This window comes from Tetrao urogallus (assembly GCF_951394365.1).
Source record: "Tetrao urogallus genome assembly, chromosome: 4".
Classification (NCBI taxonomy): Eukaryota; Metazoa; Chordata; class Aves; order Galliformes; family Phasianidae; genus Tetrao; species Tetrao urogallus.
In genome coordinates this window covers 45,845,938-45,872,228 of record NC_136817.1, presented here as the reverse complement: position 1 = coordinate 45,872,228, position 26,291 = coordinate 45,845,938, and the positions used below count along the sequence as shown (strand labels likewise).

At 40.8% G+C, this 26,291-nt stretch overlaps 2 protein-coding genes across 9 annotated transcripts in view; one reads left to right on the top strand and one right to left on the bottom strand.

Moving 5' to 3' along the window:
• Window positions 1-3,925, bottom strand: part of SCFD2 (sec1 family domain containing 2) — a gene marked incomplete at both ends in the record, with an annotated part of 175,459 nt that extends 171,534 nt beyond the window's left edge. Inside the window, 2 exons of the mRNA XM_079534886.1 lie at window positions 1,271-1,439; window positions 3,184-3,925. Coding sequence (XP_079391012.1) covers window positions 1,271-1,439; window positions 3,184-3,925 — 911 coding nt within the window. The remainder of the gene's footprint in view (window positions 1-1,270; window positions 1,440-3,183) is intronic.
• A 3,053-nt stretch (window positions 3,926-6,978) lies between these two features.
• The window catches only part of FIP1L1 (factor interacting with PAPOLA and CPSF1), a gene marked incomplete at both ends in the record, with an annotated part of 38,123 nt that continues 18,810 nt past the window's right edge, over window positions 6,979-26,291 (top strand). For 4 of the 8 annotated variants that reach the window (XM_079534330.1, XM_079534327.1, XM_079534328.1 and 1 more), the window contains 9 exons: window positions 6,979-7,060; window positions 7,759-7,798; window positions 10,483-10,540; window positions 13,644-13,747; window positions 15,928-15,989; window positions 16,944-17,051; window positions 17,613-17,743; window positions 19,858-19,967; window positions 25,762-25,855. In XM_079534330.1, the coding sequence (XP_079390456.1) occupies window positions 6,979-7,060; window positions 7,759-7,798; window positions 10,483-10,540; window positions 13,644-13,747; window positions 15,928-15,989; window positions 16,944-17,051; window positions 17,613-17,743; window positions 19,858-19,967; window positions 25,762-25,855 (789 nt within the window). Of the gene's footprint in view, window positions 7,061-7,758; window positions 7,799-10,482; window positions 10,541-13,643; window positions 13,748-15,927; window positions 15,990-16,943; window positions 17,052-17,612; window positions 17,744-18,017; window positions 18,087-19,857; window positions 19,968-25,761; window positions 25,856-26,291 lie in introns of all 8 variants that reach the window. The other 4 variants (XM_079534325.1, XM_079534324.1, XM_079534331.1 and 1 more) reach the window with 2 other exon arrangements.

Genomic DNA, 26,291 nt, shown 5'->3' with positions numbered 1-26,291 from the left:
AGAAGGAAACAAAGTAGAAGAAATGAACTACATTTTGATTGTCCATTTTGGAGAGAAAAAAAAAACACTGTTCTACTGTAAGGTGAGAACAGTATAGCAAGACAGCTTTTAATCTCCTTTGCACTATATGAATTTTAAGAGCACTGCAGAGCAATATATTTCTTGTTCAATGAAACCAACACCTGCTGCATTTTCTGGTTTATGCATAGTAACAGAAGCTGCAAGAAAGTTTCAATTTGGACAAATAAAGTTAGAAAGTGAAACATCATACCCAATGTACTTTACAAACAAGTCTCAGCTGCAAATGATATAAAGTCTAGTTGTTCAAAACTACTTCTTCTAGGTTGCCCTTGTTTAAGCAGAGAACCCTTATGAAACTGTCTGTATACCTCAATTTGTTTTTAATTTCCTTTTTCCAGAGGTACTGTGTTTGAAAATGAGAATAAAACCTTTACCTAAAAGATACTCTAACAAGAGTTCAGCAGGCAGCTCACATACATATAATTATACAAATAATTTGTATATAAAGATGCTTATGGGAGAAGTCAGCCACACTTAAACCTATGCATTTATATGTCCTGTTACTTAACAGAAAAATAAAAGTCACAGGGAAGAATTCCTAATTTAATTTACTATAGTAATCATAGCAATTTAAACAACCAAAGTCTAAAAATGTCCAGAGAATCTCACATGTTCAAGAACCTTATCTTGCCCACTGTATAATCAATGGATATTAAGATGTACAATCAGTAGATATTAAGATGTTATAATCACAAAAGAACAAGAGAGTTAGGCAAAACAGACTAAGATAATAAGAAGAATAAATGGAAGGGTTACCCATATGCTAGGCTCACCTACAGAAAACACCAGAAAAAGAGATCTCCAAACAAGATCCTTCCCCACTGGTAGCCAGCTCTTAAATAGGTCTAGGAGGGGTGGAGCCTGGCTCCACCCCTTCCAGCAGCATAGGTGAATTGCCTTCACCTGTGCTCCTCTGGCTGACTCACGCTCACCTCAGGTGATCAATCAGAGGTTCGGGCTGTGACTCAGCAGTTCCCATAACACCCACTCTCAATGCACACATTGAAACAGGTAATATACCTGCAGAATTAGGACCAGACAGTTTTCTGCTATAAAGTTGAGGTTATTTGTTGTTGCTGTTATTTTTTAAACAAATGAAAGACTTGTTCCATTTTCTTTCCATAAAAAATAACAAACGTAGTCAACATCTTAAAACAAAAGAAAGAAAGAAAGAAAAGAAAATGTTTACTTTGGTTGTGCTAAGCAGCCAGGTGCTATAATACTGCAAGCTTCATCTGGAGTCTGCAGTGCAGTAAGTTCCACCATATTAACCATCACATCTGTCTTGTGGCCAGGAAGCTTGGGAAGCGTAGAAAGTATCTTCTCTGCAAGATTGTCACCATGATGACCAACTGCTCCTGTGAGGGAAAAAAAAAAACCAAAACTGTCAGGTACACAACTAGAAACAAACAAAAAAGCCCAAAAACAACAATACAAGGAAAAGAGAGCAAAATAATAACCACATGTTTTGGGGAGAAGGACACTGCTTTGCATAATAAAGTTTTTAAATAAGATTTGCAAAGATTATTGAAATAGCAAGGAATTTTTTAAAAAGCATTTAAATACACAGGCATACATGCAAACTATACTTTTCTGCCCTAACTAAAATGACTGTGTCTAAAAGGGCTGTGTGCAACCGTATACTATACATATACTATACAACCATATACTATACAAAGCTATCCAGACAGGCTGACATAATATTAAAACAGTTATTGACAACATGGTCCTCTCTCATATATGGAGTGAAGGCAGCACAGGTAAAGCCAATATAAAGCAATTAAAACAGACCAAGTTACATAGTGTAAAATGCAAATCTGATGTGTTACATGCTCTCAGTTCCAGTTGTCACCTTTTCTTCAATTCTCCTGAATAAACATTCTTCCTCCTGTTCGCCAATTCTAAACTCTTGCCATAACATAATGCACACTACAGATTAAGAGGTTGGAGAAGGGAATCGGGAACTTCACTGCCTTTAAGCCAGGAGCAAGTGCAATAACTTGTACTCTGCAAGTTTAGCTAGCTATGGCCCACCTACTTCCATTGGGCTGGACATCAGTGTTGAGGGCAGTACTTTTCTTCTGGCTTTACCCCAGAGAAGTAGGAAGAAGGACTTCCAAACACACCCTTGAGAGGCAGTAAAAAGGTCATTTAGGCAGTATCCCCTCTCCATAAGTCTGCCAATGAGGCAGCCTATCCATTCTCACACTGACATTTCTGTCATGACAGAGTACATCTATTTCAACAGGTCAACATAGCTTCACATGCTCTGTAAACCCAAATGAGGCAATTGCATGAAGAAGACTGCTGAGATCAGACTGCTACCTGCCCTGAACAAGCAGAAGTTTGTCTTCAGCAAGCCCAAAGGAGCCAGGTATCCATGCTGTAAAACATGTTCATGGCAGCTGGCAGCTTGAACATCATGAGCCTGCACGTGGAGAGGGTGTTGGAGTGGCACTGACCTTGTTGGAAACTCATGCTTCCCTCTTCTGCCTTTCTGATATCACATCTCACCAGTGTGAAGGACTAATTCACTCACCAGATTTAGTCTGGTTTCAGGACTAGGCAGACATTCTCCTGCCAGCAGTTCCTCAGCAGCTTTTTATATCACTCTACACTTCTGAACATTTGCATTATTTCTGCATTGTGTGGAATTATTAAATTTGCTGTATGTTTCATCCCTATGCTCATTTGCTCCTCAGAAAGTACTGTATAAACACTTCTATGTTAACTGAAATATTTTTCAACTCAAAGATGCCAGCCACATGCTATTACATTATACTTCCTCATTGAGTGATGCAAAGCACTTTTGCATCATTGCATCACTGACTGATGCAAAGCACTTTGTATATATATGTAAAAACTTTGAGGCATACGAGGTATAGCTAAGTGTATGTACAGGTGTATACTGCTTGTGTGAGGCAGAGGGGAAGGGCCAGAAATAAAGCCATGTGTACGCCAGCAGCACTTTCTGCTTCGCTCTCGTTTTGCACACCCTGCTATAGCAGTCAAGGCTGTGATGCCACAGGCACCATGAGGCCCGCTGAACTCTTTAACGCCTTTCCACGGGGTGAGCCGTGAGAGGCAGCGCTGCCTTCTTACCGGCGAGGTCCAGCGTCCTGTCCACGAAGACGACGGAGGCTCTGTTGGCGGCCGCCCTCCTCCTGTTTCTGGCAGGTGCGAAGCCGTCCAGCTCGGCGGCCAACACCCTGCTGAGGGCTCCCACCGCGAAGCACTCCTCGCGCAGGCCCATGGCGCCGAACAGGGCGTCGAGCTCGACCACCAGGCCCCGCACGGCGTCTCGCAGCGCGGCGGGCAGCGCGCCCAGCCCCGGCTCCGCGGGGCCGCCGAACCGAGGGCGGGCGGGAGGCGGGACGAGGCTGGCCAGGGCGGGTAGGAGGCCGAGCTCGGCCGAGAGGGGCGCGAGAAGCAGCGGCCCCCGCGGCAGCACCTCGGCGCAGCCGCCCTCGCCCATCCAGCGCCGCAGCGTTTCCTCCAGCTCGCCGGGCCCGCCGCCTTCCGCCTCACCGCACAGCAGCGCGCAGCGCCGCACTCCGCCCGCACCCAGCACGGCGCGCACGGCGGCGGCCGCTCCGCCCCGCAGCGGCCCACTCAGCACGAACACGGCGCGCTCGGCCCCCGCCGGCCCCTCCTCAGCGGCCAGCGGCCTGACGGCAAGCGCCCCCGCCGCCAGCAGTACGCCTGCGCCGCCGCCGGCCCAGTGCAGCGCCTCGGCGGCCGCCGCGTCCAGAAAGACGACGGCGAGGCGCGCCCGGGCGAGCACGGGCTCCCAGGCCTGGCGGCACAGCCGCGGCAACGCCGATACCGCACCGGCAGCCGCCATGACGGCGGCGGCGCTGACAGCCACAACACCGCCACGTGCCCCGCGCGCCGCCGGCGCCGTGAGGTGACGTGTAGGACGGCCACGGGCTGCCCGCCGCGGGGCGGGGCTGCCGCCGCTGGGACGGAACCGGGGTCGGGCCTGAGACTGAGAAGGGAAAAAGCGGGCCGGTTACATTTCTTGGAGCTTTCCTAAAGCGTTACCGTGCGCGGGTGCTCCGCTGGGACTCGCTTCCAGGCTTTGCCAGCGGCACGGTGAGGCTCTGGTGGGTGACTGGGTGGGGGTTTGTATTCTCACAGCACAAGATGTGGTACGACTGCTTTCTGGCGTCTGCAGTTTGTTGTGAACTACACTGCAGCCAGAACCGCCAGACACCCCACGTTTTGCCTGACACCCTTCCCTGCCAAGGCCGGGAGCTGCCTCAGTCTTGATGCTGGTAAATATTAAAGCAATTCAGTGCGCTGTGCAAACATACGGTGTTAGGAGTGTGAAACTTCCATCACCCTTCCTTTCCCTCCATTGCTGCATTTCTTATGTTAACATGAACACACCCAGCATTTCGTGAGCAAGCAACAAGAAATACTCCTTTATTGTATCCAACTTTTATTACATACAATTGGGAAAAATTGACAGATTTTATTTTTCCTTGAAAAAGCACTTATTCTCAATTACAAAGGTAACAAGAAAAAAATGCAAAAGTATGCATTTGGATATGCATATTTAACTGAAGTCTACGCTTCAGTTCTTTCTCCCCAGAGAATCCCTCAAAAATCTGCATTCCACATAGTATTTCACCTAGGCACCCTCCTTTAGTACAGAATTGGGATACTTTTTCTGACATCATGGGATTATCAGCAACTACAAAAAGATGAGTGATATATCATAGAATCATAGAATGGCCTGGGTTGAAAAGGACCACAGTGATCATCAAGTTTCAACCCCCCTGCTCTATGCAGGGTCACCAACCACCAGACCAGGCTGCCCAAAGCCACATCCAGCCTGGCCTTGAATGCCTCCAGGGATGGAGCATCCACAACCTCCTTGGGCAACCTGTTCCACTGTGTCATCACCTGCTGGGTGGAAGAACTTCCTCCTAATATCTAACCTAAACCTCCCCTGTCTCAGTTTAAAACCATTCCCCCTTGTTTTATCACTATCCACCTTCTTAAACAGCCATTCTCCCTCCTGTTTATATGCTCCCTTCAAGTACTCCAGTACTTCCAAGGAACAATGAGGTCTCCCCAGAGCCTTCTCTTCTCCAAGCTAAGAAGGTTCCCTCAACCTTTCTTCACAGGAGGGTGCTCCAGCCCTCTGATCATCTTAGTGTCCCTCCTCTGGACCCGCTCCAAGAGCTCCATCTCCTTCCTGGGGGCCTCAGGCCTGTACGCAGTAATCCAGATGGGGCCTCAGAAGAGCCGAATAGAGGGGGACAGTCACCTCCCTCTCTCTGCTGTTAGTTCATTCACGGTCTTAACTGGTCTTCCTAGGTTTCTAGCTGGATCAGCTGATTTCATAACACTGAGCATCACAACTCAGGTAGAATCACAATTCTATCAATCTTGTAATGCAGCTTCCACTGGTTGAGCTGCTTAGGATAATTTTTTCAGACAGGTCTTTGCTTGACAAATAGCTCCATGTGATGTCCATTTAAAGACCTCCTATGAGTAATACTGTATTGAGGAGCTATTTTTTTTGTTTTGTTTTTTAAACAAGATTTCTCTTTGATGTTTTCCACAAAAGTGTTTTCCTTTTATGTTCCAATCTGCATAATCAAAGGAACATAAATGCGAAGAGTTCTACCTGCTTCCTTTATCACAGGATCAACAGCAGAAGTATGTTAAATGGCCAGCTAAACAAAACAGGAATGAAAACAGAATAATACTGATGTCCAGGAAGAGGTACTGTTCAATACAAATCTGTTTTATGATAAAAAAAAGTGTCTAGATTTTCTTTTTCCCCAAAAAAAACAGCTCTGTGGACTCCACTGCTATCTGTACTTGGAACAAATAATTTGTGATAAAAATCTATCCAATTACACCATATACTACATGACCTGTACACAACTTCCAAACGTTTCTGTTGTCTCAGTGCAGTCAATTTGAAGACGAGGCTGCCCCACCCTGAGCTGTGACACAGTTGAACCCTCTCTTCTATTTTTCACAGGCTGTCCCGCTGTGAAAAGGACTTTTTTTTTCCCCCAGTCTTCACAGTCATCTCAAGGTGGTGAATGCTCCGTGTGTGCACACAAGTGGTCAAAACTTGTTTTCACAGATGTCGGTACTTAAATTTTATAAGGAATCTTGCCGTCGTTAAGCAACGTTCCCAGCTGAGAAGCAAGAACATCAATAAAAAAAGACTCGCTGCTTCCCGCTGCTAAGCCTAAAGCACTGCCTCCAGCCGAGAGCCCCCGAGCCGAGCGCCGGGGCAGCGCACAGCACAGGCAGCGCTGCGTTTATCCTGCGGTTACGCTCCCCCTGGCAGCTGCCATCAGCCACCAGTAGAAGCGGGATGCGGGGCTGCACGGATGCTCGGCCGAGTCCTTCTGCCGACGTTCTCGAAGAAGACGGCACGCCGCGTGCCGGCGGGACAGCCGGGCATCCGGCGATGCGGAGGCGCACGGACACCGAGAAGCGAGGGGCAGCCCGGGACACGGAGGGCGGCCGTCGGGCCGGCAGAGCCCAGGTGAGTTGGGGACCGGAGGGGAGCGGCCGGGCACGGCTCAGACCGCAGTCCCCGGCCTGGGTGCCGAGCCCGCCCCGTCCCGACCCCGCGCGGCCGGGCGCCGCCGGGCCGCCCCCCGCATGCCCGTGCCCAGGGCGCCGCGGGGCCGGGCCGGGCCCGCTTCCTGTGCGTGTCACTCACTCGGCGGGGGAGGGGAAGCGCCGAGCGGGCGGCGGCGGTTCCTCCGAGAGCGGGTCGGCGGGGCAGGGCCCGGCGGTGCTCGCGCTGTCCTTTGCCGCCCGGGGTACCTGCGGAGGCCCGGAGAGGTGGGGCCGCCGAGCCGGGAAGAGGCCGCGGAGCCCGGCCCGGGAGCCGGCGTCCCGCGGGAGGCGGCCATGTCTACCGGCGAGGTGGAGCGGCTGTCGGCGGACCTCGGCGGGGCCGCCGGCGACGAGGAGGAGGAGTGGCTCTACGGCGGTACGCGCACCCCAGACCCCCGGCCCCCCTCCCGCAGCCCGGCGCCGGCCCAGCTCTGCCCCGCCGCCCCGCCGGGTCCCGGCGCGGTAGGCCGCGGCGTGCTCCGCCTCGCCTCGCCGGGCCGCTGGGCGCGGCCCGCTTCCACCCTCCGCCCGTTTAAAGGGTCCTCGCGGCCCGCCACCCCCGCGGCCCTTCAGTCCCCTCCTCTGGGCCGGCCCTCCGCCGCCACGAGTCGCGCGGCCCCCTCCTCGTCGACGTTGTGGCGGCTCCGGGGCCACCTCCCCCGGCGGATCCCGGCCCCGAGGCCTTCCGACCCCGCGTCCCGCAGGCTGGGCCGTGCTGGGCCTCGCCGCGTGCTTCCCGGCCCTTCGCACCCGGGGCCCGGCCTCCCCTCGCACAGCCCTGTGCCCCGGCGGGGCCCGGCGTCACGTGCTGAGCAGGCCCGAACTCTGCTCTGTAACTTTGTTTGCAGCTTCAAGGACTTTGTGTTGGGACGCTCATAAAGCCCAGAAACTAAACCCTGACACCGTGGTGGAGCTGTCAGTATGGAGCAGTGCAGGGCTCGGGGTTCTGTTCTGCTGCTTGCATAATGTTGCGAAAAGGTTTTGGGTTGCGGGATGGCAAACTGCAGAGTTCTCTGGCAGCAGGTGTAATTTAGGAGGTTTATTCATGTCTGCTGTGCATCTCTTTTCCTGCAGATGAAAATGAAGCGGAGAGACCAGAAGAAGAAAAAACTAGGTGAGTCTGTTGGCTGCTGCGAGTCCTGCAGTGTGGCTATACATGAATTGTATCCATAGAATTTGTATTCCCAGCTGCTGCTCTGTAATACCTGAATGCTCAAACTGGTCAGCGTTTGAAAATTCCCTGAGCATAGTCAGTGTTTCCCTGCTAGAATGACGTGGCATAGAATGCTTTACCTGGGAAACTGGGATGTTTGAATATGAAAGCTTCACTTGTGTGGATTTCCATATTCTTTGCGAAATGTTAGCAAATCTTTTCGTTTTGTTATCGTTGCACGTTTCTAAATGATTCAGAATAAAATGCAACCAGTCTGCTCCAAAAAGGTTTCAGTGTAATGACAAACAGGAATACAAGGAAGCAGTGAGATTACCATCCAATTAGATGTACCAGTTCTGTAACACGTTTTTTGATTGATGGGCAAGTCTTCAAAAGAAAGCAAGAGAAAAATTTGGAAGCCCACATGATTTATGAGGAATTGTGTGAGTGAAAGCACAAAGTTGTTCCCTTGAATTTGTCTAGGTTGGCAGCAGTTGGTAGCCCACTGAAGTGGAGTTAGTATTTCACACTGAATTTGTCAATTTCACAGTTGATAAACGATGGAAATTATTGATTGTCAAGTTAAAATTAGGTAAATAAAGGGGAAACTGGTACAAGATCATGTGCATTATTGTTTCCATAAATGCCTCCTGCAGGCTGCAGAGATTTTTCAGAATAGAGAACTGTTAAGTTTAGTAATCCTTGGTGGACTTTGTGTCCACAAGTTTGCTCAGTTGCTTGCTTTTGGGAAAATTCTGACAAGCACTTACCTTGTAGCAGTAATGCCTTGCACTAACAGACTGTATGCCATACAGTTTTGAAGCTGTTAGTAGATACAGTTGTTTGATCCCCATTGATTACTGTTGTATAAGAAATAAGAGTTGTTATCTGTTTGTTTACCTCCGTTGTATTTGCCCTAGACCGTATCTATCCCAGAATTATTTATTTGCTTCTATTTGGAACCTATTCCATATCAATTGATTCTTTGCGTTTGGTTATCTTTTCTTGTTGGATTAAAGATTGTTGATTAAGAAAATTAATTTATGGCAAGCAAAATGATCTTCAGTGGTGTTTTATTCTAGATTCTGGTCAGTTGGGTCTTGTCTTGGCTGTTAAAGTTTTGGACCCTCACCTTTCAGTTTTGGCATTCTTACCAGTGAGGTTTTATTCAGATTCTGTAGATGTTATATCATTTTACTGGGTCGTGAAGTTAAATGGTCAAGATTGAATCTCAGAGCCAGGCCTGCACTGTGTTGGGTTTTGGTGCAGGACTCACTGGTGGGTGTTTTGTGAACAGATGGTGAGATTGAAATTGTTCACTCCTTCTAGTTTCTATTCTGTAAAGTTAGACAGTTGTTTGCACCGTTGCAGAATCCAAAAAATATTTTTTTAGTTGTCAGCGGTTTACGGGCTGATTCGGCCCGGTTCCTTGACGAACAGGACGGAGGGATCTACAGATCCGCGCCTCCGGAAAAAAGGAAACAGGGGACCCCAAAAATAATTAAAAACAGCGGCACTGATCTGAGGAGAAACAAACTAATTTACTAAGTATATTATCGGAATGCAAGATAACACACTATAATACAATATAATCAGAATTGAAGCTAATAAATCAAATATAATGAGAGAGAGAATGTCTGAAAGGTGGATAGGCTTCACCATAACGCTGAGGTGAGATGCGCAGTGCAGTTGAGCAGCAGGGAGACGGGAGCAGCGCCCACGACGAGGGGCAGGCGAGAAAGAGCACATCAGGTGACCTTGCCAGGAGTTAAACCTCCTCTCCCTTACCGCAAGGTCCCCTGGGGAATGTAGTTCTTCTTCTCTTCAGGGCAGGTACCCAGGACTTGAGCACTAACAAAGTTCCAGTGCCTCACATGATGTTATGATGTGGAATACCGAAAGCCAAAAATCACAAAACCATGACATCAGTGAAATAGTATTGTTTCTAAATTGCTACCTGCCAACACTCCTGTTTGTGATGCAACATTTGAACAGGTAGCAGAACCATTGAAATTAAAATAACTGCTGTTAGAGTAGTAGGTAAGAGTAGAGTGAGACAACTCATTTGCATGAGTTTGAGGGTGCTGGTCATTCAGATGAATCTAAAGAGAAAACTGTAAACTTCTTACAGTTTTCAGTCTACACCTATAATACGATTAATTCTTGGATTGTAGTGATCTGGTCATCTGGTTGGTTTCACAGTGTAGATGTGGGAATTTTCATTCAGCAGTACTTTACCTGTGGCTATTTAAATGCCACAATATCTTTGAAAAGTGTCAATCTGTAGTAAGGGGGGAAAAAATGCGAAACTCTTATTCTGCCTTCACATGTTATGAAATTTTTTACTTTGATTTCAAAAGAGGATACAGGTATAGTGAATGCCTTATTACTTCCAAGCGTCCTACAAACATCCAGTTAGTATGGTTTCTGATATCTAGATACTATTCTCCTAAAATAAAGTTGTTTTATTTGAGACTTTTTTTTTTTTTCAAATTATTTTATTTCGAATTAATGTACAAGATAAGTCAAACTTTTTCTGCCCTCTGGAATGATGTATCAGTGCTTTTTTTCAGCATTAGCTGGTGTGTGGGATAATAAGTGCCTAAATAACTAGTTTCATTTTTCCCTATTTGTTTTTGCTTAAGTGCTCCACCCCCACCTGGAAACGAAGAGGAGGCTGCAGAAAATGGCATTGTGAAAACGGTACTTTTAAATGTGCTTTTGAAATACTGCTTTAATTTGTTTTGGTTTATTGACTAATTGTAATTTATCAGAATGACCCGGGTTGGGAAAGACCATAATGATCATCTAGTTTAAATCCCCCTGCTACGTGCAGGGTTGCCAACCACCAGACCAGGCTGCCCAGAGCCGCATCCAGCCTGGCCTTGAATGCCTTCAGGGATGGGGCATCCACAACCTCCTTGAGCAACCTGTTCCACTGTGTCACCACCCTCTGGGTGGAAGAACTTCCTCCTAATATCTAACCTAAACCTCCCCTGTCTCAGTTTAACACCATTCTCCCTTGTTTTATCACTGTGCACCCTTGCAAAGATCCATTCCCCATCCTGTTTATATGCTCTGTTCAAGTACTGAAAGGCCACAATGAGGTCTCCCAGAGCCTTCTCTTCTCCAAAGCTAAACAAGCCCAGTTCCTTAAACCTTTCTTCACAGGAGGGTGCTCCAGCCCTCTGATCATCTTAGTGTCCCTCCTCTGGACCCGCTCCAAGAGCTCCATGTCCTTACTGGGGGCCTCAGGCCTGGACACAGTACTCCGGATGAAGCCCCACAAGAGCTGAGTAGAGGGGGGCAATCACCACCCTCTCCCTGCTGGCCACCCCTTTTTTAATGCAGCCCAGAACACAGTTGGCCTTCTGGGCTGCAAGCACACACTGCTGGTTCATGTCCAGCTTCTTGTCCACCAGGACCCCCAAGTCCTTTTCCACCGGGCTGCTCTGAAGGAGATCTTCCCCCAGTTTGTATAAATACCTGGGATTAAAATCAATTGAGCTAATCCATAATTGTACTCCTTTGACTTTTGTGGACAGTGTTTGATGCTATCTGCAGAAACTATAGAGAGTAGAAAACCGAATTTCCATCTGCATTCCACTTCTTAAAACAAACTTAGAGAAAATAAATAAATAGTACTTAGTTTTTCCAGAGGAAAACTGTTGCTTCAAGACAGCTACTTCCTCCCAGATACATCCTTTTGAAATTGAAACTCTCCCTATCTTCCCCCCTTTTTCAGAAAATAAAATGATCTGGTCGTTCTTCTTTATTGAACATGATAAAAAGTAGGCCTGTGTTGAGCTATGTGAAAATGAATCAAAAGATGGAAGATGTGTACTTTTTAGAGGCAACATAGCAGACTTACTTGGTAGCAGTCTTCGACATTCTGTATGTTAGTCTGTCTTAGAGTTTTGTCATTACTGTGATGAAGAAAAGGACCAAGAAATGAAGTTTACAGTTGCAATATTGATAAAAGGCCTCAGTTTACTGTGAATGGGAATGGCTTATGGCTGTTCTGTGAAGAAATTGGTGAACTTATTTCTCTTCACAATGGGTCACTGAAAGACTGTATTCTGTCATCAGCTGTCATTTGCAGAAGATCTATTTTGATTAAAACAATTGAGGGTCTTTCTGCCTTGATTTGACTCTTAGTTGTTAAGTACATTATGTTAATGCTGTAGAGCAAGAACGAACTGGACTCCAACTTCTTATCTTCCATGCAGCTGCTTATTTTGGTCTAATTTATGTGCCAGGCAGGTTAGATAAGGACTGGAGCTAGACTGCACTTGAATAACTGCAGGCTTGTTTTCAGTATGTTTAGCAGCTTGCTGTAGGATTCAGCAAGTATACAGAGAAGGATAGACTGGTTGATCACGAAAGTTTGGAAGAAGATCTTCATTAAAGGATATTTAGAAAGCAGAGGAACAGCATGGATAATTGATGTGTAGAAGAGAGAAACTGTGCAGAAGTAAAAGTTCCATTTTCATGGTGATGATGGAAGATCACCTCCACTGGTGATCCTCTAGAGTGTTGTACGTAGCCTGTGCTGCTCAGTGTGGTTATAAATTACCTGGAAAAGTGGTTAAGTTGTGCACATTACAGAGTTATTCAATATATGACCATGTGGTTGATAAATGGTTGTTGAAATTCTGTGTACAAAAGAAGTGGTGTTCATGGGTGAAAAATAGCTTAGAAATAAATGTTGGTTTCTGAGCTGATCATTACCACTTATGAGGAAGCTGCTCAGCTATGTTGAATGATCCATGAAAATGCAATTTAAATACTTATCTGGAGTCAAGAAAGCAGTCAAATTTGGGAACGTAGCAGATAATGATTAGTGGACTGAACAGAAGGATATTTTGCCACCATGTGAGTTTGTGTTTGTGTTAGACCCCAAATTCTGTGTGCAGTTCTATTCCTCTTGCACCTCAAAGGCTTTACTTCCACTGAAGAAAGCTGAGAGAAGCACAGCAAGAGCAATTCAAGTAGCTTCCACTAATAAATGACAGAGTAGGCAAGGGCTTCTCAGCCTGGGAGGGAGGCATACGTAGGGCAGGATAGAAGTTAGCAAAGTCGTGTGTGGTGATTGTGAGTAGGAACTGAGTTCTCACAATCCCTTCTAGTCTGAAAAAAAAAAAAAAAAAAAAAAAACGCATCCAAAACACCGGGCTGGATGAACTATTGGTATGAACTGGTATGACTGTTTCTATTTACCAGCAAGCTTGAAAGCCATGGGACAGAGCAGCATGCAGTGTGCTCTTGCAGCTGTGTGTTTTTTTTGTTTGTTTTCAGCCTGTTCAATTAAAAGTCTCAAGTATTTGATTTATTTCAAGTTTACTGGTGTTATGAATTGAATAACTTTCCTGAAGAGCAGTGTTCCTCTGCAACTGAAAAAGTGCTTTGAGTTGCTCTGAGTATATAACTGAGAGGCAAGAAGCTAGTGTCACATATCTTCAGGTTCTTCCCTGAGTGACTGCAGTAGAACTGGTGTGTATGAGATATATGAGGTAGGGAGGGTGAAGAAAATACTAGATAGTGATAACTGTTTTATGCTTAATTAAGGAATGTCATGTTTCAGAGACAGAAGCTTGATACTGAAAATACTTCTCTATTTTGATGCAGGTATTTCCAATATTATTCCAAAATTGATAACATTGAAACTGAAGAACATAACTTCTCAGTTATCGCTACTCAGTTCTGACATCTGGGAAGCAGAATTTTCTTTTGCTAAAGATTTCCAGAATGGGTACTTCTGTTTGGATTATTTTTTCACTGTAGGTTGTGACCTTTTCTTTTGTAGAAGGTTACTGAGGCTGAGGATGACAGTGATAGTGATAGCGATGACGATGAAGATGATGTTCAAGTCACCATAGGAGATATTAAAACAGGAGCTCCACAGTTTAGGTAAGTTATTTGGAAATACTAACTGGGAGAAAGTTTCAAGATTATATTTAGTTATTAATTGAAGCTTTAATACCTGTCAGATTGTATGCATCGGTAGCCTCAATTTGTTTTTACTTCTTTAATAAAATGTTTGTAGTAATACAATGAATTTGAAAAAAAAAAAAAAGAAATCAATGAAATGTCACAAAGGAAAAGCCATTTTATGAGGTTGTGTTTGGTTTTTTTTTTTCAGATTTCAAGAAATAATTGCACTGAATGTTTGTAAACTAAAGAGCTGTTCTGTGTTATGGAAGAGCTATATTACATAGTGTTTTCAGGCTCATATTTGTGACGTTTTTATTTTTGCTGTGAATGATAGAGTGGTAAGCACAGAGGACATTAGAAATGTTTGTCCTGGGCCTTATTTCTCATGGAAACACTTCAAATAAGAACTCTGTAGTTTCAATTCCTACTGTTCCTTTCAAAAAATTTTAATGTATTTTAGGATGCAGCAGCTGATCTCTGGAGATGCTTTCTCATGATCGTGGCTTAGAGATTTGTACCATGCAATAACGTTTTTTTTTTGCAACTGCTGTTGCCTCATGTTTCTTTTTTTCTGCTCATAAGGGGTTTGTTTTTCATTGAATGCTTTTGAAAAGTTTTAATTTTACCCAAAATAATGAAACAGTGTTTTTTGTAACATAGAGGTTTTCTGAGGGAAGTTCCACACTTCGTTTGTCTTGGCAATTCTAACATTCTTACACTTGTTAAAAGTTATTAGTTTGTCTTTTTTTTTTTTAAAGTTAGCATTCCAGTAGATATGCAAGTATGTCTGACTCATGTATTCTATTATATCCTTAACTTTAGAATTCGTTCATTTTTTACACAAAATATTTTTAAACTTTCAGTAGTTTGTATCCTAAAGTAACTATGCAAATCACAGCAATGTCAAAAATAGCAATTCTTTCAGTACTTCATCTGTTTTCAATAAATTGCAGTATGTTTGTGGTATAGACAGTGACCTCAAATTTTGTGACACTAAAGCAAACTAGATTTATATTCTTAGTGAATTTACTGATGCTCTTTCGATGAATGCAAAAACAATAAGCAAATGCTCCTAAATTTAATTTGAGTAGAAAGTTTTATATTTCTAAATAAATGTTCTGTGTAAAATCATTTCTGGGCAAATTGAGTGTAAAGTTCATGGAAGGGCAATCTTCTAAACCAAGCTCAGCATTGTTGTTCATTTTAACTTTATTATAAGAATTTCCTTCATACACTTAACCTATTTTTCTTATAGTTGTCTATCACTGTTTTGAAGAGTGAAAAAAGAAAGATTTGAGAAAGTCATGCACAAATTATAGCATAGGAGATAAGGATAAATGCTCTTTGTCAGTTTTCTACTCTGCTGCATGAACTTGTATGAAGAAATGTCATGGAACCACTACTTGAAACTATACACTCTCTTCTACTTAACATGTTTATTGGTTGATACCACCTATGAGTATAAGCTACTTTGCACACAAGTGGTAGTGAAAGCTAACTCTTAATATTCCAAATGAACAATATTGTAATTCATAAAGCTACTAGATCAATTCATTGTCTAAATGTCAGACTGCATTTTTATGATAAAGCTCTCAGGTATTTTAGAAGATGAAATTGCACATATTTTTCTGTTGGTGACAAGGATAGCTAATTGCTAAAAGCACACTGAAACAGCCTGTCAGTCATTTCAAAGAAATGCTTGTATTTTCCATTTCTATACAGATTAAATGGAATAATAATAAAAGCAGCAAAAGGATATGTCTAAATCCTCTCCTTTTATTTTGCTTTTGCCCTAATCCCCAGAATGTCTTCTATATCCCTAAATAAATTTCGCTTTTCCTTTTTTCTCTCCTTCTGGTCCTGTTCATTTTTCTTTCTATCAAGGTCTTTAACCTTTCAACTCAGGAAGAGTGACTGGAACTTGCTTCACAACTGTTTATTAGTTGGAGGAGTTGCTACTGAGCATAGAAAGGTACTCTCTCTTGCTCCTAGGATGATCTCTCTATTTTTACAGTTGCCAGCTTGGAAAGCTAGAGATTCAGGATGGTGATTGAGCCTGGGTCCAGTCTGTTTCTGGATCTAGCTAACTGTTGTTTTGTGTTTTCTTCCGTTTTAGAGATTTCTCTGTCTAACTCACTTTTGTTAATTTCTTTAAGTTATGGAGCAGCACCTGTGAACCTCAATATTAAGACAGGAGGACGTGTTTATGGATCTTCTGGTAAGAAAGTTTAGTCAATAGTTTTATTAAAATTGCAGAGACTTTTGTAACAGCGCATAGCCTGTTTGTGTGTGCTTCTTTAGTCGGTATTTTCAGTTAGAGAGTTCTTGCAAAAACTTCCAGTCTAATGACAATTCATTAGAAAAATGTGAAATTACTAGTGTCTTAAATTGTGGCTGCATCTAGACCTTGGTGCATGGACATGCCACTTTCTGTCTTGAGTAGCAATGTTTGTAGAGTGAGCAATTTTAATTCTTTTTTTATTATTTAGTTTTAATCAAGTGATCTTAAACAGGGCGTATGCTGCCATCGTTTAAGGTATATGTAGTTATAGAAGATAATTCTGTTGTCTTTGTCTCCTGAAAGTTTAATTTGGGTATCATCAGTGATTAATGGCGTGTTATTAAGTTATCAAAATTGCCATATGGAAGAATGTCATGATGCTTTTTATATTCCATTTCTAAATTGCCTAGTTTCAATAAGCTACTTGGAAAACGAATAACAAGGGGAGTTACAGATATTCCTGGTACTGTAAAACAAAGATTCATGAATTCATAAAGTTAAGTTATGGAATACATTTATAGGAGTATGCAAAAGTTGATTTTGAGGTTAGGAGTATCTGATCAGTTCTAATTGTGAGACTACAGTAAGTCTTTCTGTGCTTAAAATTCATTTTGAATGGGTTATTAATGAGTGGGTTGTTTGTATAGTCATCTGTTTCATTCATGTTTTCTTGTTGAAATATTTTTGTCCATATAGCTGTACATGGAGAGTGATTTTGATGCACAAGGGACATTGGAGTTTCTAAAAGCATATCACTGTTTTGGATGGATTTTCCAAAAGTTCTTGATTGGAAAAGTTCTGTTTTGTTTTATTTATCTTAAGTGTGTTACCACTATTAAAACTCTTCTTAGCAGAGAGAAAACGCTCAGTTTTTCTAACTTTTCTTAGCAGGTGTAAAAGTTAAAGGGGTGGATTTAGATGCACCAGGGAATATTAATGGTGTACCACTTCTGGAAGTAGATCTAGATTCTTTTGAAGATAAACCTTGGAGAAAACCAGGTAATGTTCTGTTTTATGTTAACTAATACATAGGTATGTAGGAGGTTATTTTAATAGTAATTCCTATTTACTGCATGTAGACATTTTTCTACTTTAAAAAGTGGATAAATTACCTGTTGCCTTTCTGTTGTCTCACAAAATGTGTGGGTGTGCCTTGTTTCTTAGTCTGCATCCCACACGTGTAGCAGCAAAAAGGCACTGATATTTAAAAAGTAACAATTATTATAAAATAACAATAATTATGACAATCTTAACATTTATGGTATTACAAAAATACAGGGATTATAATGTGTTATTCTGCAGATATCTATTCTTGATCCTTGAGGCAGGATAATGGGCAAGATACTCTTTCTGTATCAGTGTTAACATTCTTATAATCTTAGCCATGCATGCTCTCTGTCTTTTCAGATGTAGGACTTTGTACATTTCAGTAGTGTGGTTTTGGATCAGTACCTAATCCATTCTGATGCTGTAAATAGAGATAAATGTTCAGTGAGGAAGAAGGAAAGGTAAATTTTGCACTAAAAAGTTTCCTAAAAACTTGTGCTTTTCTATTTATAGGGGCTGATCTATCTGATTATTTCAACTATGGGTTCAATGAAGATACATGGAAAGCATACTGTGAAAAACAGAAGAGGATACGAATGGGTCTTGAAATTTTACCAGTTACCTCAGCCACAAATAAAATTACGGTAATTAGTACAACTTTTGTGGTGTTCCGTATGCTTTTCCCCCTGTAGAGCTGCTTGTTTGTCATAAGCTTGTTTTGCCCAGTCAGTGGATTTGTTGTTAAGTCTGCACCTGAGTCCTTAACCTAAAATGTTCTTGTGTTGCTTTTCTGGCAATTTGTGTGGGTAGTGTCACAGCTAGTTAGAGCCAGATTGTATCTGTACCGTCACTCAGAATGTGGCCCATGGGTTAAAAAGTTGCATGGTATCTTAATGGGCAATGTGTTATTTAACTTAGGCTGAAGACAATGCTATGGAAGTAACATCAAGTGCAGAGATTCTCGATGGCAGATACCATCTTTTTAAGGTGAATTTTAGTAAACTTCTGTTGGTTGCTCTCATTTATGTTGAGTATTGCTACCCATGCCAACACAGACTGATAGAAGAACAACTGGAAAAGACTCAGCCATTATTTCAAACTTTCATCTTACATCGGTGACTTTCTGCATATGTCACAAAATGCTAATTAAAAAGCGTTGCTTTGTTTGTCATCCTTACAAGTATGTGAGTTAGTGGCCTGGTGTACTAACAAATTTACATTTTTTTTCCTTACGCAACGATGTATTTTCAGTTGTAGTGCATTTGTTTATGCAGATTAAGGAATTTATACGGATGTGCTGAGAAGCTTTTGTAAATTATGGCTTTTGTGGTTTTTTTTTTTCCTGTAGCCTCCTTTTGTTATTATTTTGTAACACTTATGTGTAGCAATAGGTATTTTTGGTATTTTGGTTTTCCCTCGTAGGCTACATCAGATTTCCAGTCATTTTAACATTATCTTAGCAAGAACAGATCAGAATCTCCTGGAGCTGCTTGCTTTCCTCATTTGTCTGAATAATAGTGCTATGGAGTAGTGGAAATGCTGGACAGTGGGAGTTACGGTTTGCTGTTGTAGCTGATGACTGATAATGCTGTCAAATGCTTTTGAACTGTTGCCCTGAAAGAAGAGAGAAAAGTATTCCAAACCAAAACTCATCCTTTTCTATCTCTTTGGAGATTCTGGAAGACCAGTGATCAAACAGTAGGGTTACAACAAACTGAGTTGTAAGAGTTTCTAAGAGTTTCTGAGTTGAAGAAAGAGTTTCTTGTGAATTTTGCAAGGAATATCCATAACAAAACTATTTAATAATTATAATTGTTTCAGCCCATCTGAAATATAAAATCTCACTTAGTTTCCCTGGTATGTTTGAATTAATCTTCTGTAACTGATAAGACAGTCTCCTACTTTTCCAAATTACTTATTAATTAGTAGAAGTCTTATGGATTTTTCAGTTAAGTACTTAAACACAACATACTCTGGTATTATAAGATTTTCATATTTGTAGATACTACAGTTAATTCTATTTTTAAGGAATCTTAAATACTTATGTGCATTTTTCTGGATGTGGAACACAGCTGTCTATGATCAAAAGTGAGGTTCTGCCAAAGCTTGGTATTTCACTTACATACAAAAGCTGTGACAACAGAGCCTATATGACATTATACCATGAGTGAACTAGCTAGATATCCATGTAGTAATTGGCATATATTGTTGTTGTTTTGTTTTGTTTTGTTTTTTGAAACTGTTACTTACCTACATCCCTGATATCTAAATATACAAGTTAAATAAGGGGATATTGCTTTTATGGTTTTAGGATTTTAATTTTTTTTGTGTTGTTAAGACTGTTTCTTGTATTGTTGGGTGTTAAATGTGTAAGATATTTCTGTTATTATGATTTTTGTTTAAATCATTTTGTTTCTTTAGAAGTTCAGGTATTATTTTGTTTGTACAGGAAACTCTTCAAGAAAATCAGTTGAATCTGTTGTTCATGTCCAAAGCAAATACTTTGAAAATAAATAATACCACTATTTTTTCCTAAATGGTTCTCTGGCACTTTCCTTCTTACATATTTTAAATAATGTATCTTTACAGAATATAGAATTTCATTAGCTGTGCTGTGCTGGTCATTCTGTTTAAATCGGTTTAAAGTTGGACTTCATTTTTGTGTTGGTTATGTGCTGTGTTGTGACTGTTGAGGTTACTATGCTTCTGTGACTAACCTAATTATAAAACAAACTAATGATAAAATGTTATTTTGAAGGTACAGCAGGGCAGAACTGGAAATCTGGAGAAAGAGTTGGCAGTGCAGTCGACCAAAGCTGATTTCACATCTCCTCCTGCCTTATTCAAATCAGGAATTCCTACAAACAGGTCAGTTAAGTGGTTGTAACTCAAGATCAGATAACTTTTTTGTACTGTTACTTCTCTGTGTTTCAAGAGCACTTGTAGAAAAAAGCAGAATATTTTTCTGTAATAGGTTAAAGTGATAGGAAGAACAATGCTAATCACTTTTTGCTTTCAATCACCTTTATGCAAGAATGCTGTATTACCTTCTTGTTGCTTCAGAAAAGAGAAAGTAGAAGGTATGGGGAAAAATCAGCAGGACCAAGCAAGAGAGGAGATATAAAAATCCAGATGTTGATGTACTGACACTACATTTTGTGTAGAATGAGATGAGCCAACAAAATGTCTGTAGCTAGTGTTTTTAGGTGAGTATTAGCTAACACACCTTTTCAGGAAACCAAAACTGAATTGGGCAACAATGACTTCAAAATCTGAAAGGATTCCTGTAACTCAGTCTCCTTCCTGTGAGGTAGCTTTAGGCTCTTCGTATTTGAATATTTTACTACTTCTCCTTTGAAATAATTTCCTTACTAGAGTTTCTTCTCCAGCCCCAGGCTTTAATAAGTTTTGTCCTCAGTTGAAAGCTGTGGCTGTTTGATACCCGGCACTTGGCTGAGAACGAATCCATGCTTGTGCTTTAGTTGTGGACTGATCTCATATGGGAGTTTTGCTTTTGTGCAGATTAAGTCATTGGCAAGGGAAGTAGAACAGTTTGTATGCAACAAACTTGTTAAGTTCAAGATTAGTATCTATTTACATACTTTTAGTAAGTAGCTCAAGAGGAGACAAAATAATTTTTTTCAATTGTATCACTTGTGCGTTCCAGTTGTTAGACAATTTTGTATATGTTTAGGCTGAGTACTGTCACTATAGGTTATTACAGTGGCAATGCTGAATTCTTTACAGCTTTTTTTTTTAATATCTACTCGTTTGGATACATTGGCTTAAAATAATTCCTGTGTAGAGAAAGTACTTCTACCATCTGGTTGGAAGAGATTTTGAAAGAACACGAGCTGCTCAGAAGTCTAAAACTAGCTCTGCCTTGAGTATGTCTTGACTATGTGATTTATATACTTCAGTAAATTCTCCACAATACAGTTACTATTCTCTATAAAAATTGTATTACTGGTTTCTTTACAGCTAGGTGGAGTTTTATGGAATTTGATTATTTTTTTTTTTCTTCAATGAAGAGTTTATTTTTGGTAGGTAGAATATTTTCAACAGTTCATCTCTGTGGTAGTTTAAAATAACTGCCTTTATGCCAGAAGGTATTTGCAATAGCAAATTGTTATGAAATTGTTCGAAGCATTTCTCATGTAGCAGTAAAATGTCTTTCGGCTTCGCATTAGTTGATGTATTTGGTGAAAGAGGGAAAACTGGTGCAACTGGATACAATCACATTGGTGTAGGAATTGGTAAGGAGCTAGAAAGTAGAGGAGGAATACAAAGAGCTGATTAGAGACACAGAAAGAGACAATTTATCTCGCCAGAAAGAATGCCTCTCCTCAGTCAGAGACGAGCACTGCCTCCAGAAATGCCAGTTCAGGCATCAGAAAGTGTCAGGAATAAAACAGGAGGGTCAAGTCACCCAAATTCAAGTAAGGAAAAAATGGATCAAGGCATGATCCTTACTTAGCATTTTAATTCCCTATTTACTAGTCAGGGCTGTAGCATCATTGCTTCAGGGATAATTTTTTGCATAGATATTGCAGCACATACTTCCCTTCAGTGGGAAATTAGAGGACAAATAGAAGGCTATGCTTTTTTGTTTGTTTTTGAGTGTGGTAGATGTGACAGTGGTTTAAATTGAGCTCTCACCCCCCAAAAAAATTCTCCAAGGTCAACCAGGAGTGTTACTCATGACCAGTACAGAAGCTGCAATTTGCAAAATTGAATCAGCTGCCCATCAGTTAATAAAAAGTAGTACTTCACTGAAATAGCACTGAAATATTTCTAAATATTTCAAAGAAAAATTAAGTGTTTTTGCGTATGTGAACATTGGAGGTTTCCTTGGATTTATAAGTAGTCACTCGCCATCTTAATCTGAGCTATTAGCTTTTTAGAATTAAACCTAAATCTCTTGTCATGATTCATTGGTATTTGGAGCTGTTGAGTAGATTAAGGTATCACGTAATCCCGAAGAAGGACTTAGAACATAATGGAAGTGGTTTAGTAAATGCACATCATATGCATGTGAAAGTGTGGTATAGAATAGAATGTTCACTTAAAGTAGTTAATTAAGATTCATTTTATGTGTGGTCACAGTCAAGGTTCAAAACTGAAGGAATCTCTTCCGAATGTGAAGTTTTCTACATCATGGAGAGAATTTGACACATTTCAGAACTGTCCTAACCATTCTGTACCATTTTGTAGCAGTCCTTTTCCTTACATCATTTTTCAAGGTTTGCAAGATAGTATTTCTTTAGTAGCAGAAGAAAATGTAGAAATTTAATTAAAAGAAAATTTATTTGGATGTGAAAATCAGTGTTTTATCAACCCAGTAATACTTAGAATAGCTATCACCTAACTGTTCTATCAGAAACTCTCATTTATTTTACTTCCTTTTATGCTTTTTTTTTTTTTTTTTTTTTTTTTACATGCAGTTGGATTTTACTTCAAGAAAAATTAGCCTGTTGATATAATGGGCTATTCCTCAGCGTTCTGTGTGCTTGGGCCTTTCTCCACATAGACTTTTTATATAAAATGGATTTGTGATGTCCTTACTTTGAAAAAATATGAGTTTCTTCTGTTTTGTGAGCTGTCTTTACATGACTAAATGATGAAAAATTTCTTGAGTTATTTTTAAGGAATGACCTGTATATAAAATCAAAATCTTACCTTTTCTATTAAATCTGTTGCATGTTAATTATATCCATCAGCAGTAAGTGAGCTCAGAAAAAATTGAGAATATACTCAAGCAGAGGAAGATGATAAAAAGCATGAATAGGATAAAAAGGAGCACAAGAACATGCTAAATACAGATTTGTGAAGTGTAGTATAAATCTTAATTCTGCAGTCTAGTGAATAAAAGTGGCATGCAGTAGTTTGACCACTTCTGAATTCTGAACAGTAATAATTCAAAAACCAGTTCACTGTGTATGTTATATGTGATGGAGATGAGAAGTGATTTCTGAAATTATGTATTTTTAAAGTTTTGTCCTTTTCCTATTTCTTTTTGCTGGTAAAACCTCTGCTTGCCATCTGAGGTTGAGATGGCTTTATGAATTAAGCCTCTATGGAGGGAATTATTCATATATGAATAGCTCGTAAATAACTGTTTGCAAATTAGAGTGAAATCACTCACTGAGTGGCTGGAATGTTCCTTTTAAGCTGTACTTTGTGTGAACTCTGCTGTATGCTTCCCACACGTGTGGATTGCCTTTTTATGTTTGGGTGTATTCACTGGAATTGCATCTGTATCCCAGGTGCCCTGATTGTATAAGGGGGAAAAAGGGAGAACCAAGTCCATTCTTTCTTTGCATGCAACACTGAGCAAGAAACTGCTTAATTTCTTATCGTTAAGCCAGATAATGATTGGTTTGAAATTTTCTGCATGTACCAGCTTCAAATTTGCCCCTCTTAAAAAGCCCCTCAACATTTACATGCTGGACATGTCAGATGGTTCTCTTACTTCAGTGAAGAAGTTGTTTTTGATATAGGTGTCATCTGCTGCTCCATTTGCAAATGAATACATACCTTCTTTCAAAGGATCTCATGCTTTACTAACAAAATAGCATTGTAGTATTGGAAATAGATAATTTGTCAACTTCAAATTAAGAGTACAACTTATCCCTCATTAAAGAAGTAATATCTTTTGGCTGTTGTAAAGAACCATTGGTATCGTAATACATATACATATAATAAAAATTGTTAAACACCAATGAGATCAAGTAGAGTGTAGGCGTACACATCAGACTCTAAAAAAAATTAATCAAAAGCCTTGCTCATTTCATTAAACTAATGTCCAGCAACCAACTGACGATAGTCTAGATTTGCTTCCGTTGATATCGTGGTGTTGTACTTGGACCGCTTCTCAAGCAAAAATTAATATTGTAGTATTGGTGTTGGTGCACTTAGTACATAATGCCCAATACTCTTGAGTGAGTGTCCTATGTGTGTGTTTTCAGCCTTGATTCCAAGGGTTGCTGACCATGTGCAAATAATGCAAGACAGGAACAGCCTTGATTTTGAGTATATTGCTTCCAAATGGAAGCTCGTAGAATACAGTGGGCCAAGCAGTGGGTCCCTTGAGAGGAGACTTCTTGCTTTAGAAGAGAGTCATCTAGTATACAAAAGGGCCTAAAACTACAGAAAATTGAAGTTTTCATGGGTAAGATTTTAGATCATTCGAGAAGGTATCAGTCATGGAGGAGTCATAGAACTCTGAGAGCAAATGGTCTGCTATTGTGAAGACTGAAACCAAGTTATCTTGTTGTACAAAATTTCACTTGTAAATGAAATTACAATTCTTTTGTCTTGTAATAAAACCTGATTGGTTTAGCAATTGTTTTATAGCATCCATGTTTGCAATTTAGTTATTAATAGCAAAATATAAACCAAATGTAGTACAGCTTTGCTGGAATGCTATGCAGGAGTGATGAGGTGGATTGGGAAAGCAAGTGTTGATTATTGCAAAATTTAGGCTGAAAAAAAACCAACTTTTTTTTTTTTTTTGGAGTGGGATGTTATAATTGGAAAACTTCTCATTTATGTTGTCCTTTGAGGGGCTGTGTCTTTTTCATCAATATGGGTGGTTCCAAGTCAATTTAGTTTTTATTAGGGAAAATTGTTAATCTGTAAGGAATCATATGAGGAAAAAGAGTAGGAGGGGGAAAAGGGTTGGAAAAATCAACCCTAGTAATCTGTGCAGATATTAATGGACTCTAATTACCTGTTAACAGTTGGGAAAGAGTTCATGGAATTAATTGTTGCTACTTCACAAAATGTCAGTTGAACTTCCAGTGTCAGCCGAAATAAGCAAATACAATAGTAGTTATCTTCATCAGTAGGTGTCAGAATGAGAAGAGTAGTGCTAACAGTTCATAAAGCCATGGTGCTCTGGGATCTGTATACTATCAGTGATTCTGTTGGTCATGTCAGAAGGGTTACAGTGGAAAAGTGCAAAAAGGAGAACCAAGTAATGGAAGTTCCTCACTTTTGGATGAGGAGAGGGAGGATTAGTTCAGCCTGGGGAAGAGATGTAACAGAAGTACCAGGAATACTATGATGCCAGGCAACAGAATTTTTTTTCATTATTTAATTTTTTTGACACAAGGTCTGTAGGGCATTAAATACAATTGTCAGGCTGAAAAAGGTATGATCCCAAGGTTAAAATTACAAGGGGGTTCGGAAGAGATTGTGCAAATGCATGTTTATCAGGGCATATGAAACAGAGTGGTCAAATTATATGGATAGTCTGGATTTTTGACTGGCAGAAAACCAGGAAGGAAAGAATGTATGTTGATGCCACTTCTCCTTTCTTTCTCCAAAAATCCATTGTTAACCACTTCTAAAGTAGATGTTCTTAGTCTGCTTCCCATCTGAGTAAGGGAGACATTAAGGTAAGTCTTCTGCTGCCTGCTTCTTTAAGGTGAACACAATGTTTAGCTATGCAACTGTTTTTGGACTGCTTGGGAGAGACATTTTGCATTTGGAAAACTGAAAAGTATGAACTGGTCTAACGTTCCTTTGAGTGTGAAGCAAGATTTATTTTAAGAATAAATTTCAAAATACTTCGTTTTTGGTATAGAGACTGTATATTCTGAGATGAGAGGGATGACGAGCGATTTTGTTCAGTATTCTGATTTGTCCTGTGTTGCAGGCGATTATCTGGCGCAATTGATGTGATTGGACAGACCATCACTATCAGCAGGGTAGAAGGACGACGACGTGCTAATGAAAACAGCAACATACAGGTTTTATACTGCAGATTTATACTATCTTCAACTAAAAAACATTTTTGCTTTCTCCTTGGCTTCTGATTAAAATACTCCAATTTGTATGAATGAGAAATAGAAGAGTACTTTTATTTTCAAGAAGAAAGTTGTGGCAATTGAAATATACTGATATGGATTATTTGATACATATAAAAAGATAAAATGTTTAGTGTTTTGGAAGTTCTGCTTCCTAAAAGGATATGAGAATATTGTAGACCTACATTTCAGGAGACTAGATGGTCTATAGTAGGTCTTTTTACTATGTGACAAGGACAAATACATCAACTATGTATTCCTTTCCTATTCTGGCCAGACTTACGCTGCAAGTGAAATCTTCTTCACACATAGTTTAAGACATAGTGTTCTAAAACATGTTGTTAAGGAGAAAATAGTTGACTGTACTTTAAATAAATAA